This window comes from Sorex fumeus, unplaced genomic scaffold, assembly GCF_029834395.1.
Source record: "Sorex fumeus unplaced genomic scaffold, SorFum_2.1 ptg000042l, whole genome shotgun sequence".
NCBI classification, from domain to species: Eukaryota; Metazoa; Chordata; class Mammalia; order Eulipotyphla; family Soricidae; genus Sorex; species Sorex fumeus.
Genome location: NW_026606099.1, coordinates 7629984 through 7644280, shown reverse-complemented (window position 1 = coordinate 7644280; position 14297 = coordinate 7629984). Strand labels below are relative to the sequence as shown.

At 42.5% G+C, this 14297-nt stretch overlaps 1 protein-coding gene across 1 annotated transcript in view; it reads right to left on the bottom strand.

Annotated features, from left to right (window-relative positions):
* Nucleotides 1–14297, bottom strand: part of SCN8A (sodium voltage-gated channel alpha subunit 8) — a 152777-nt gene that overhangs the window by 109166 nt on the left and 29314 nt on the right. The window contains exons 3-5 of the mRNA XM_056120276.1: nucleotides 12015–12105; nucleotides 11050–11178; nucleotides 9143–9234 (exon numbers count right to left, since the gene is read on the bottom strand). Coding sequence (XP_055976251.1) covers nucleotides 9143–9234; nucleotides 11050–11178; nucleotides 12015–12105 — 312 coding nt within the window. The remainder of the gene's footprint in view (nucleotides 1–9142; nucleotides 9235–11049; nucleotides 11179–12014; nucleotides 12106–14297) is intronic.

Genomic DNA, 14297 nt, shown 5'->3' with positions numbered 1-14297 from the left:
ATCAATAGAATAAAATTGATAATACAGAGACAGATTATCAGGTATATGGTCAATTCATCTTCGATAAAGGAGCAAAAAATATGAAATAGAGCAACAAGTGGTACTGGAAAGACCGGTCAGATGCATGGAAAAAAAATGAACTTAGACTCTTTCTAATGCCATGCATAAAAGTTAAATCAAAATGGATTAAAAAGCTCAATATCAAACCTGAATCTATAATGCACACAGAGGAAAATGTGGGTAGAATTATCCATGGCATTGAATCTAGAGGCATCTTTAAGGATGAAATGCTATTAACCAAGCAAGTGTAGGCAAAGATGAACAAATGGGACGACATTAAATTAAGTAGTTTCTTCACCTCAAAGGAAAGGAAGACCAGAATACAAAGACAGCCCACAGACTTGGGAGAAACTGTGCACCCACAACGCATTTGATAAAGGGTTAATATGCAAGATATAAAAAGCACTGGTAGAACTTTACAAGTGGGGAGAAGAGAAAATTAACTTCCTCAAAAAACAAATACAAATCAAATGACCAAGCCACGTGAAAAAATTCTCTCTAACACTCATTATCAGGGAAATGCAAATTAGAACAACAATGGGGTATCACCTCACACCAAAGAGACTGGCACTTGTCATAAACAACAACAACCAGTGCTGGCATGGATGCAGGGAGTGGGGGATAAAGAGACCCTCATTCACTGCTAGTGGGAATGTCAACTGGTCCAGCCTTCCTGAAGACAATATGGAAGGTCCTCAAAAAACTGTAAGTTGAGCTTCCCTACAACTCAGTTATCCCACTCCCGGGAATGAGGGACCCAAAACACAATCCAGAAAAGACATCTGCACTCCTAGGTTCATCGCAGCACTGTCCACACTAGTCAAAATCTGGAGTCAAATAGTCAAAACGGAGTGCCCAAGAACAGATGACTGGATAAAGAAGCTACTGTGCGTATACACAATGGAATACTACTCAGTCACAAGAGAAGACGCAGGAATGCAACTTGCTGATAGATGGAGGGAACTGGAGAGCATCATCCTGAGTGAAGTGAGTCAGCGGGAGTGGGTCGGATTCAGAATGAAACCACTCGTTTGTGGGATACAAAGAAACATCGTCGGGAAATAACTAACGCCCAAAGACCATAGAAGCAGGGCAGGAGAATAAGTTCTTAGTAGGAAGCTTGCCACAATAGGGGCAGTAGGGGGTTGGGGTTAGGACAGTGAAGGGGCAGCTAAGACACAGAGAGAGGGCAGTGGTCACTCTGGAAGAGGACTGGGTGGGTGCTGGAAGGAGTGAAAGTGACATGCACGATGCCTTTTCAGTGACAGTACTGCAAACCACAGTGTCCAAAAGGAAAAAGGAAAAAGTGTCTGCCTGAGAAGTAGGCTGGCAGAGGGGACAATGGTGGAGGGACAATGGGACACCTGTGAAGGGATTAGTGCTGAAACATTGTACCCTGAAACTCAATCACGCATAACTTTGTAGTTCACAGTACTTCAGCAAATTAACCTTTTAAAGGTTATGTTTTCACATGAACGGTAAACTTGGGAGCTAAGTGATAGCTATGTTTTGTCTTTATATTGGGAAGATATCGAAGAATAAAGGTAGTATGCTAGGGATAAAAAAAAGAAAAATAAACATATTAAAGAAAAGTGATGAAGACAAAGTACTTCCTGGGAAGTAGGGAATTCTGGCAAATATGAATCCAGAGACCTAAAATGTTTTTCTTCAATGATTCTGATCGGACGCTTGATACTTCAATAAAATTTTTGCAAAGAGTTCTTCTAGTTTTTGAGAAATTCAAAGTTAGAAATTATATTTATTTGCTAGTACTTCAAGAGATTCAGAAAACCAAATCTTAATTAAGCAAAAATTATCATTAAATAAATAACTACGGCCATCTGAAAAAGTATACTCTATAAGATTTACATTTGGTTTCTAAGCAGAAAATTAGGAGAACAGTGAGATGGCTAATATATGTAGGTAAAGACAGGAACAAAACTACACAGAAATGTTAAATTTAAACTGTATCATAAGGAATATGATAGTTATTAACTCCCCTTGAGAAGTAAACCTTTATGGCTAGTAGTGATCAGAATTCTGATAACATAAAGATCATAAGTGAGGAAATGCAAAAAAAAATTGCATTATACACTGGCCATAACCAAGATTTCTTTCTTCTCTGTGAATAATCATATTTTTAGACATCAATGCCAATTTATGGAGATGACATCCACCATCAATGTATTTCTTTTTTTGCTGCTGTTATCATTATTGGTGGGCTGGAGCGATAGCACAGCGGGTAAGGCGTTTGCCTTGTATGCAGCCAACATGGGTGACCCGAGTTCGATTCCTCCACCCCTCTCGGAAAGTCCGGCAAGCTACCAAGGGTATTTCGCCCGCACAGTGAAGCCTGGCAAGCCGCCTGTGATGTATTCAATATGCCAAAACACAGTAACAACAAAGTCTCACGATGGAGACATTACTGGGACCGCTCGAAAAAACTGATGAACAATGGGAGACAGTGACCATCATTATTGGTGTTTATGGGGGCCACATCTGCAGTGATGGGGACAGGGGTAAGATCCAGCGATGCAAAGGGGAAATGTGGTGCTGGGGATCAAACCCAGGGCCTCACAAGACACACGCTTTGCCTCCTGAGTGACAGCCTCTGCCAATCACCAGTATACTGCTTAAGCTCAAACTCTGAAGTCTTGCCAACAGTGACTGTCCTATGTAACCACACAAGTGTTCCTTGTTACCAGAGACACGGCTCAATGAATGCAAGAAGGCTGGGGATATAGCTCAGAGGTAAAGTACAAGCCTGTTCATAAGAGGCCCTGGGTTCAATCCCCGGTCACTGAATCCCTGCACAACGAAATCAATCATACAAAGAAAGAAACAGGGAAGGTGCTGGCAGAATTCCTGGCTTGATGCGTGCAAGAATGAGTACAAAGGTAGTGCAGAGACACAGTCTTGTTTCTCCTATTGACTCAACACCACCACATACCAGAACAAGGAAGATACTGACTGAAAACCCGTTATCCCAAACAGAGCAGAATGCTCCTTCCACGACTCCTACACAACAGAGTGTGCAACAGAAGCCACGTGGGGGCAAATCAGGCAGCAAGAACTCTTGGAAAAGGCTGACATTAGCCAGCTTTGGGATGGGTCTGAGCAGAAGCAGCTAATACACTTACCCAAAGCTAGAAAAGACAACTGGACCCAATGCACAAAAAGGTCAGCTACCAGACAGGGGCCAGACTTAATTGTCTGACTCCTGTTTGTAGCACATGACGCCACTGCCCCAGAATTCTACTCCTCACTGTCCAAAGGCACCTCTGAACCTCCTAACACCTTTCATGACGGCCAGCAAGCCCTTGCACAAACGAACAAAGCCTTTTAATGTGCTAAGTCTAGAGAAATCAGCCATGCATACTGGGATCAAAATCTATGCCCTGGTGATGGTCAGTTTATAGAGTAAATTTGTATTTCCAAGTCTGTGACTCGCTCGGGTTGAAAAATCTCTCTGGTTTGAAATGTCAGCTAATTCTCCTACAAAACGAACACTGGAATAGGCCTCAAGAGCAGTAACAGGCAGTTCTCACCCGCGGGAAAGAACAGTTTCCCCATTTCCGAAGCCTGGTGTGCGCCCAGACTAGTCCCTTGGGGGAAAGTCACATCAGGTCAACCTTCCTGCTGCAGATCCTCACTACAACAGGTCTGACAGACCTTCAGACCAAGAGCAATTTGAGAAAGGCTCTGAGCCACAGATTTAGACGCTCAAAACCAGATTTACATCTCAAAGTTGAAGCAGAATCGAAGTAGCTCTGTTTCCACAGGGCCAGTGGAATCCTGAGCCTCAGTGCGTCCCAACTTAGGAACACCAAGTTAACTCGTCTTCCTAAGATGTCATGTGGAAAAAAAGGAGAAATATAAAATCATTGGATTGGTAATTAGCACATCAAAAAGAAACATTCTCCGAAAAGGAGTTTTAGACACTTGTCTCCTTTCACCACACAGAAGAAATGGCCATATTCATAATGTTTATATTTAAAGAAACTGCTTTCTCTGTGGGCTGGAGCGACAGCACAGTGGGTAGGGCATTTGCCTTGCACGCGGCCGACTCGGGTTCGATTCCTCTGTCCCTCTCGGAGAGCCAGACAAGCTACCGAGAGTATCCCGCCCTCACGGCAAAGCCTGGGAAGCTACCCGTGAGGTATTCGATATGCCCAAAACAGTAACAACAAGTCTCACAATTTGTTGTGAGACATTACTGGTGCCCGCTCGAGCAAATTGATGAACAACGGGGGGACAGTGCTACAGCGCTAGAGTGTTTTCTCTGTGAATACTGGGGCAGGAAGAAGAAGGAGGCACCATTCCCCCCTGCTTCTCCTCTAATAGTGTAGGTAAAGAGAAAAAAGCATCACAAACAAATTCAGAAAAATGAAAGAATCCAAGATTTCAACCAACCGTGGGATTCCTCTGTGAGCAAGATGGACTCACATATACATAAAAGTACCACAACCCAGTGTGTGTGACTGTGGTAGTTGCCAAGTACAATAAACAAGGCAGGAGAGATCGCACGGTAGGTAGGCTGCTTGTCTTGCACGGGGACAACCAGGGTTGGATCCCTGGCACATCTGAGTCTACGTGGAGAAATTCATGAGTAGAGAGTCAGGAGAAAGTCTTGAGAACAGCTGGGTGTGGCCCAAAAAACAAGTGGGGGATGGGGGAGGAGAAATACAAAAGGAAAGGGAAGACTTCCTTTTTTTTCTTTTTTTCTTTTTTTTTGCTGTTTGGGTCACACCCGGCAATGCTCAGGAATTACTCCTGGCTCATGCACTCAGGAATCACTCCTGGAAGTGCTCGGGGGAACATATGGGATGCTGGGAATTGAACCTGGGTCGACCGTGTGCAAGGCAAATGCCCTACCCACTGTGCTGTCGCTTCAGCCCTCCCTTTTTTTTTTTAATATGAAACAAATAATCAAAATATCACAACCAATATCAAAAGAGCAAAATGATATTAAATCAATGCTGATGAGGAGTGCTCTGGGGAAGAGTCATTTAAATGATGAAAAACTGGCAAACCAGGCCCTCCTGACTGGCTTTATTTTTTGTATCAGTAGATGCTTACTCTAAGAAAAGCCTGAGACACCTGCCTTGAGATTTCTGTTCTATCGTTGAACACATGGTCAAAGCAAGAGAGGAAACTTCTGAAAAAGTCACTAAAAAGTTTTTTTTACTTGTACTCGGACAAGTAAAATAAAGGGAAAGCAAAGTCATAAGACATATGAATTTCTCTATGAAAAACCTGTCGATGTCAAGTTGAGTCTGGCAAATTCTGGCAAAGAAAATGTAGTCTTCTACAGCTGGCCTCTCCAGCAAGTTGCAAGTATTGTTCTTCAGGTTGACACCTCTGATGCAAAAGAAAAACTATGAATAATACACATCCAGTATAGAGTGGGAAATGGGCACTGGTGGAGGGATGGGTATTTGATCGTTGTATAATTGAAACCCAAGCACAAAATCTGTAAGTATACAACTGTACCTCAAGTGTCTCACTAATAAAAATTAAAAAAAAAAGTGTCAGAATGTGGATTCTGTTTCCCCCTAAGCTAAATTTTCTTGAAATTCCTGGCAGCCAGGACATATTCAGAATCTCCGCCACCAAGACGCCAGGAAAAGAGCAGGACAGTCTTTCACCGGGGGGCTGAGACTTAGACCATAAACCACCTTGCTGGTTCTATGTCCGCTCTGTGCTGGGGCTCAGTTCTGTGTGAGGCAGCGTCAGCAGACAAACCTATAATCAAACGGAACCAGAGACGGCCAAGAGAACAATTCCACAATTTCAAATAATCTATGAGGAAACTTGGTTTGTAAAAACGTTTTTTGCTAAGAGAGAATGGTAGACTAGCTCCACAGTGTTGGGGTAAAAATGACAAAGATGGGGGGGGGAGGGATGCTGGGACCCGTGGTGGTGGAGGATGGGCACTGGTGGAGGGATGGGTACTTGATCATTGTATAACTGAAACCCAAGCACAAAAATCTGTAAGTCTATAACTGTACCTCATGGTGTTCCACTAACAAAAAAAAATGTTGGTTAAAAAAAATGACAAAGATTTCTAAGCAAGAGACAATCTCAGGCCTATTAGCCCCCATCCTGACGCTCCGGCCCTGGATGGAGACCTGGCTGACAGGGAGGCAGGGGCAGGGCTAGAGCTCGCTGTGAGTAGAACGGGGAATGAAAAAAAGGACGTGGGGTTAAAAGCCACACTTGAATTAATTCAAGTATCAATTTATACCACTCACACTTATTTTTGGTTCTATTGTCCCCAGTTAACCTCCTAAAGCCAGGTCCACCGGGGATGCCCTGGAAATAGAATTTCAGACATCTACTTCAAAATATGAAGCTTGATACGTGACCCAGACTTTAATAAGTTAAAAAAAAGTTAGTTTTCTAAAGAGGCAGAGCGGTAGGGAGAAGGAGGAAACCTTGGGTCACTGGTGGAGCAACCCGGACTGGTGGGTTTGGAGTGGGAACACTGAATCCCTGAAACTCTGTTATTAAAAACTTTGTAAATCACAGTGCCTTAAATATAAGCGAGGCCTGATGTCTAATTACTGATACAAAATCCTTTTTTAGTGGAGCTCATGCCCAATTCAACCCAACTTAATCAATATCTGAATAAGTAGCAGTATTCCTACATTAAGATTTTTTAAAAAAATCCTTTTTTGGAGGGGTGGGGAATTTAGGTTTCTCCTTGAAAATGAATGTTCCAAATTTATGAAGCATTACTATGTGAAAGGTACTGTGTGTGTGTGTGTGTAAGTGTGTGTGTGTGTGTGTGTGTGTGTGTGTGTGTGTGTGTTTGTACAGAAAAATAATACAGGGCGTTGAAGTCCTAAGGAGAAATAACGTGGTGTCAGTCAAGGATGATCTTGCAGGACCACTGCGGTCAGAAGTTACCCACAGAGCACAGACAGACTCCAAGAGCCAGGCCAGGGAGAGCATCTGCTGCCCTAGTTAGTGAACAGAATGCAGCTTTGCAATTTTATTCTGGAAGAGAAGTTTGGAGATCACAAGAACATAAAGAGGCAGATGCCTTGCGGAATACACTGGGGGAAGTGAACAGAAAACATGGGATCCTATTTAAAAGAGGCCAGAGGAGGAGGGACCAAAGGGGAAAAAATGAAAGGAAAAAATCTGCCGCTTTAGAAACGTGAAGAAATAAGACAAGGCCTGCCTAACGATTAGGGCATCACGGAGGAGCTGCAATGGGAAAACGAGACGGGCTTTCTGTTAAACGGCTGCCTACCGAACCTTGGTAAGTCAGGGCCATATTGTCTGGCAGGGGAGGGACCATGAGGGAGCGCACCCAGTGGCTCTCAAGGGCTATTCCTGGTTCTGTGTTCAGGAGTGATCCCTGGCAGTGCTTGCTATCATGATAATACGTAGTGCTGGAGATCTGAACCAGGGTTGGCAGAATGCAAGGCCTCTTAACTCCTATAAAACTCTCCGGCCCAGGGTTCTATTTTTGGCCAAGAAGGATAAACTCCAATTGGCACCCAGTTACTGCTTAATTAGGAATAGGCTATCATTGCTAAAAAATACCAACATATATTTTGAATAGGGACCTAATTTATAGGCCACCTCATACCCAAAACTGGGGTGTTATCATCTCTGGGCCTCAAGGAAGGCATATTCTTCGTCTGCTCTCTCCAGGATTCTACCTTTGTGAGTCTTTCTCCCTAAATCTGATTTAGATAATGCTGAAAAGGGGGGAAAGGTCTATTTCTGAGTCACCCAGGTGTGGCCAGGTACAGGGTTTCTTCTGCAAAGTCTGGTCTTTGTGGGAGTCTTCCCTGAAAAGCCCTGAAAACAAAGCTCATCAACAATGGAGACTTGACTTCTCCCTCACAACAGTTAGTGAATCCCACAATAGTTAGTAAGTCCTATTTGCCATCAGACTAAAATTCCAAGACTAGACTTTAGAAAAGTTGTTGCAAACTAGGTGATAAATAAATAAATAAATTTTAGTAAGAGGGGATTTTATTTAGGGGGATATATAAACTTTCATTTGATTTTCACAAGGATATAATATCTTCAGAAGATTAAGGACCACTATGCTAGCTTAACCCAGAATAAAAAGAAAAGGGCAAAAATTTATAGACTGTTAACTAACTACTTCTCAAACCATCCACTCACCCTGCCCTTTTTTTCCTTCTCAAGTTCCCGTCCTTTTGTTCTGCCCATATTTTGGGGGGGTTTTGTTTTGGGCTCACACGTGGTGGTGCTCAGGACTTGGTCTGGGCTCCGTGCTCAGGAATCACTCCCAGAGGGCTGGGGGACTATAGGGGGCGTCGGGCATCAAACTGGGTCAAGTTGTGTGCAACACAAATGCCCTACCTGCTATACTATGTCTCCAGCCCAGTTTTACCCATACTTTTAGATGTATTTTATCTTATCTTACCTTTGGTTTTTCCTTTTTACCAGCACCTGAAACACTTTCATTGCTTTATGTTTGAGAATAAACATAATGGTCTCTGAACGTATCTACAGAAGATGCCTACTGGCTTTTACTCCAGTGAGAGAGACAGCAAAAGAATGTGATAGACTGTGATCATTAAAATTCAGGTGTCTAACTCCAATGCTTAAACCATCTATAATGCTCAACTAGTTAAGTGGATGGGTCTGTTCTGTGATTAAATAATTTCATGAACTCAGCAAGAGTAAAAGTACAATTCTTTGAACATTATCCCCCCAGCAGGTCATGCGATAGAACACCTGGAAATCACAAACCATGGGATGATGGTGAATGTTAACAGTTACTGTAATTCCATGAGGCAGAAGCGAATGATTTAGACAAAAGGAGAGAACTCGGTGACAATTTTCTTCAGATATTATTAGATCCAAGTGACTCTGAAGCACGTGCCTTTTCCAAAGCATGGATGGAATGGGGCGGCATGCCTGGCAAGCACTATCAGACGAAGTGCCCAAGCATCAAGGAACCAGGCCAGAGAACATCTCGCGGGGAAGCACATGCAACTGCGAGGCCATATCAGCTGTGTTGACCGTGGTAGTGGGGGGCGGAATGTATGGAGATGAAAAAGTTGGTCTTATGCTTAAATTTTCTCACCTGGAATTACAGAGATAGTTTTCAAAGCTCGGAGAACCCTGAATGTTCTCAGCGCTGAGACATTCCCCAGGTCCACAAACTCTGTCACATATCTGTAGTAAGGGAGGTCACACACAGACACAAATGACAAACACAAACACAAACACGAACACCAAAAAAGAAAAAGAAGAAAAGAAAAAGAACCAAAAAAAAAAAACCACACACAAAAAACCCACAACAAAATAAAAAGTACAATACGTCACCTCAGGGCCCTGACCCAACACCTGACACCAACCCCGGGCCATCTTACCTGGGATTACCGAAATAGTTTTCAAAGCCCTCAGTACCCTGAAAGTGCGTAGAGCTGAAACATTGCCTAGGTTTACAAACTCTGTTATATACCTGCAGAATCAAACCAAAGTTAACTTGTAATGGTACCACCGGGCGAGGGGTTGAGAACGGGGGACAGAAAGGGTCTTATATACAAACTATGATCTACTGTCGTCCTTGAAAAAAGGTTTAAGATTAGTAATATTTAAGAAACACATTTTCCCCCCAACTGGTCCAGGAGAATTAAAAACATATTTGAAAGACCCAGGTGGTTCTGGAAATGACTCTCTTATTCAGTTGGTCATATGCTGCTGACCCCTAACCTAAATGAATATTCAGTGCATTTACTTTTTAAAATAAGAAGGAAAGTCATGACGTATCAAAGGCTGACAATTCCTTGCCTGAAAATAATTTCTTAGGAAAGGAGACAAATTTCTGAAGCAGAAATTCCATAAAAACAAGTCTTCATCAAAGTTACTTCCTAATTCACAATGGAAAAAAAATTATTTAATGTCGGTAAAAATGGCTCAGCCAGGAATTGTATGTATATCACTGCAGTCATGCCTAGAGATGATGTTTTAGCTAGTGCCATACAAAAGCAGGGCTGAGGAAAATCCAGATTATAGGATTAAAAAAATACTGTGCTATGTGCCCATTTCATCATCAGCACTGTGCCTGGTGAAGGAATTTAACTTTTGAATGAACACCAATGTACACTCAAAACGCTGGAAAGTTTAGAAACTGTCTTCTTATAATAAACACCAAAGTTTCAGTTTCATGTTCAACGCATATTATTCAATCACATTTTACAGCTGAAATATATCTGATAGTTAAATCCAAATTCATAAGTATGCATGAAATCTTTTATGTACTTTTATGCATGAGCATACACACACACATTCACACATGTCCCACAACATCCTGGTCCCACCAAACCCAGACTGATTTCATACAACTAGAAATAAAAATAACAAAGTCTTCTCTGATTTTTATACCCTCAATTAAGTTTCCCAGAGAGATATACCATTAAAACCAACGGTAGCTAACACATGTGGAGTGACACTGGTCTCTAAAAACAGATCAATGATTTCTCAGGGTATAGTTTGGGTATCTCTGTTCTAAAATGTGTTTCAAGTCTGCAATACTTGGAAAGACTCATCAAAGTCACGTGTGACATCCGGAAAGGAGATATTCCACAAAGATTTACACCTCTAAAGGTTTGTCTTCAGTGATGCCCCCTAATGCGAAGTGTGCAAACCTTGGTCAGTGCTACAAGCGGGACAAATGATGAAATGATGATGATGGGAAAATGCTTCCTACTTGATCTCCCAGCTGTAAGCTTCTGCTCCCGTTCTCTTCAGATGCCATCACTGTCCGAGCCAAGAGGCATTGTGGAATCCGAGACCTAAGTCCATCTGGCCTCACATCGTTACCCACTAATTCCTCCTATCACTGTACCCACAAACTCTTACTAAACACTGTGATAAAAACCCACCCAAGGAGTATAAGCGTGCACACACACACACACACACACACACACACACACACACACACATAACCACACCTCCAACCCCAATCAAATAAATCAGAGAACTTACGCCATCATGATGACACTGAAATCTAGCCAGTTCCATGGATCCCGTAAGAAGGTGAAGCCATCTATGCAGAAGCCTCTTGCAATGATTTTCACTAGTGATTCAAATGTATAAATCCCTGTGAATGTGTACCTGGCAACGAGAGGGAAAACTTGGAGCGAGTTTTGAACGGAGGGAAATTGGAACAAATCTTTTGAAGACAGCACTGGCCTGCAGTCTGGCTTCGACCAACAGACACAACAGAGAGGGTGGCAGCACAGCAGAAAGGGTGTGACAGGGACGACGGGGCGCTTTCTACAAGACTCACTGAAATGAACACACCAAGAACTCGGGGAGATGGACTGGGTCTTGCAGGCCACAACCAGCAGCTGCTGGAAGACATTCTGGGCCACAGGAGGAGGGCACAGAGCTACTTTTCACTTCTCTGACACACAAACAAGGAAAGTGGAGGTTGGGGAGGGGGTGGTGGGGTGCTGGAGAAGGCAGCATCCTCAGGGCCCAGATATACGATTGGGGTCAGAGGTTAATGGTTGTAGCCCGAACAGAAAAGTAGAGGGCACTGATTCTCAGAGACTCTAGAGTGGGCTTCCTAAATTCACATACCACCACCACCCCCGCCACCCGGCCTTCTCTGGGAAATCAAGAGTGGGCAATAATGGCTTTTTTTTTCTGGTTATGTGTTTTATTTTAAGATATTTTAATTTACTGTACAAAAGCTTGAAAAATAGGACAAAAATACAGCCAATTGGCAATAACCATTATTAAAACAGATATTCTTCTATTTTTCTACATATTTCTATCTAAGGATTTATACAGTTTCTGTGTATTTTATGTCTCTTGATAATTGGTCTTTTATATATATATATTTTAATAATGTTTTTTTACAATGGTGGCAAAGCAAAATTCAGCAACTGGGACGCTTTCGAACAAAAGAGGACAAGGAAGGAATAAAGAAACGAGCTACTTACTCCACATTCTTCGACCACTCAGGAGGGTTACTAAAAGTCATGAATACACAGTTGGTCAAAATAGTGCACATGATGATCATGCTAAATACTGTGGAGAAGAGTTAAGGGAAAAACACGCAAAATCTGGCCAGTGTCCCTGCTGTTGTCCGCACCCCCCACCCAGTTCACATTTCACACTGGGCATCGCGAGACCTAAACCTGAACTAAAAGGAGCCCAGGCAGGGAAGAAAAGGTGCGCAGACCAAGAAGACTGTTCGGGACACCCGTGGGCAGCCCACACGTGGGGAGGGCTCTGGGCACGCGCAGAGCAGGACAGTCAGTCTGTTCCCAAAGGCCCTTACGGCTCCATTCCTCCGGATAAGGTTGGTCATGGGTTGTATTCTCACCACACACAAAATTTTAAGTGTGCATTTCTGTATATAGTTTCACAATTATTAATTTTCAAAATTGAGTGGCTAAGCCAAATTTCATCTCAAGGAATCCTGATAATAAAGAATCTGGGAGGATACATTTTCTCCAACTTCAAAAAAAATTTTTTTACTCTCTCACCACTTTTACCTCTCTCATTATGGAATAGTTCCATAAATACATTTTATTTTTTTGCTTTTTGGGTCACACCTGGCAATGCACAGGGGTCACTCCTGGCTCTGTGCTCAGGAATTACCCCTGGCGGTGCTCAGGGGACCCTATAGGATGCTGGGAATCTAACCCGGGTCAACCGTGTGCAAGGCAAACGCCCTACCCGCTGTGCTATCGCTCCAGCCCCTAAATACATTGTCTGAACTCATAAAGTGAGAAAAGAAATCTTTACTATTCTTTTAAATTTTAACTTTGTTTTTGGGCCCACGCAGCTGTAGTGCTCAGGGAACATTCCTCGCAGGCTCAGGGGATTTGTATGTGGTGACAGGGACCAAACCTGGGTTGGCTTTGTGCCAGGCCCTACCCACTGTACTATTGCTACAATTCCAGTACTCATTATTCTTAATTATATTGCATAGTAAGTTGTTTGGGCTGGAGTGATAGCACAGCGGGCAGGGCATTTGCCATGCATGCGGCCGACCCAGGTTCGATTCCTCTGCCCCTCGCAGAGAGCCCAGCAAGCTACCGAGAGTATCCCGCCTGCAGAGCCTGGCAAGCTACCCGTGATGCATTCAATATGCCAAAAACAGTAACAACAAGTCTCACAATGGAGACGTTACTGGTGCTTGCTTGAGCAAATCGATGAACAATGGGAGGACAGTGCTACAGCAAGTTATTTAAAATCTACAGATAATGAATGGTGCACTTTCCCCCTTAGTTCTCCAACGGACTGAATTGTCCTTGATAGGGGCAAAAACAGTGGAGGGTGGGTGTGTGGTGTATTTGTCTGCATGCTGGTTGAGGATTTCAAGGGCCTTTGAACTGGCTACTCCTGTAAGAACTAGGAAAAAGTCATTTTCCCTTGTTGCCCCTGAAAGTTCATGGATAACACACCTTTATGTTGCCATTCGGGGCCCTTCTTAGTCCTTTATCTTTTTGCTACTGAGAAAAATTAAACTGCTTTAGGTCAAGGTGAGTTATTCAATTTCAGGCTCTCGTTTTTAACAAGCATGGAGGTCAGACATTATTTTTATGGCTAACTCAATCATCCTTGCTAGTGGCATTCATCATCAGCTTCTAATCATGGGGAGTTTTAAACAGAAAAAAAAAAAAACAAACAAAAACAAAAACAAACATGGCTTAATTTTCCTTCACTGTAACTAAGTTTTTCTTTAAGGAATAATAACATGCCTGGTCAGAAGAGAAAAAATACTCCATCTCCTGACCAATTCCTTATAAACCCTCACATATTTCAGAACTAAGTTTCCTGTGAATGACTGATTTCAGAGCCAGTGGTTTTAGAGATCATAAAATCTTAGCAAAACTTAGCAGATTTATTTACTAAGTTAACAATGGTCAGTTTCCCCATCCAACTTAGAGAATACAATCCCATAAACTAAATACTGTCAAACCAAATTACTAAACACTAAATATTAAACTAAGAAAGTTCAGTCGTAATGAGAAGTTATTAAATCCATCACATGGGTTTTCATAATCTGTCATATTATGTCCTATATGAATAAACTGTAAAAATCCAGATCTATGAATAAGTTCATTTTCACTAGGGGGAATAAAAGTATCAGAAGATTCGGATCAACACACAAGGAGGCCATTAAATCTGTGCAATGATCTCAGATACTTTCTAAACTGAAGGAAAAAAATATTCAAGACATTTTTTTTTTCAAGAAAACGGAAAAGTTCATT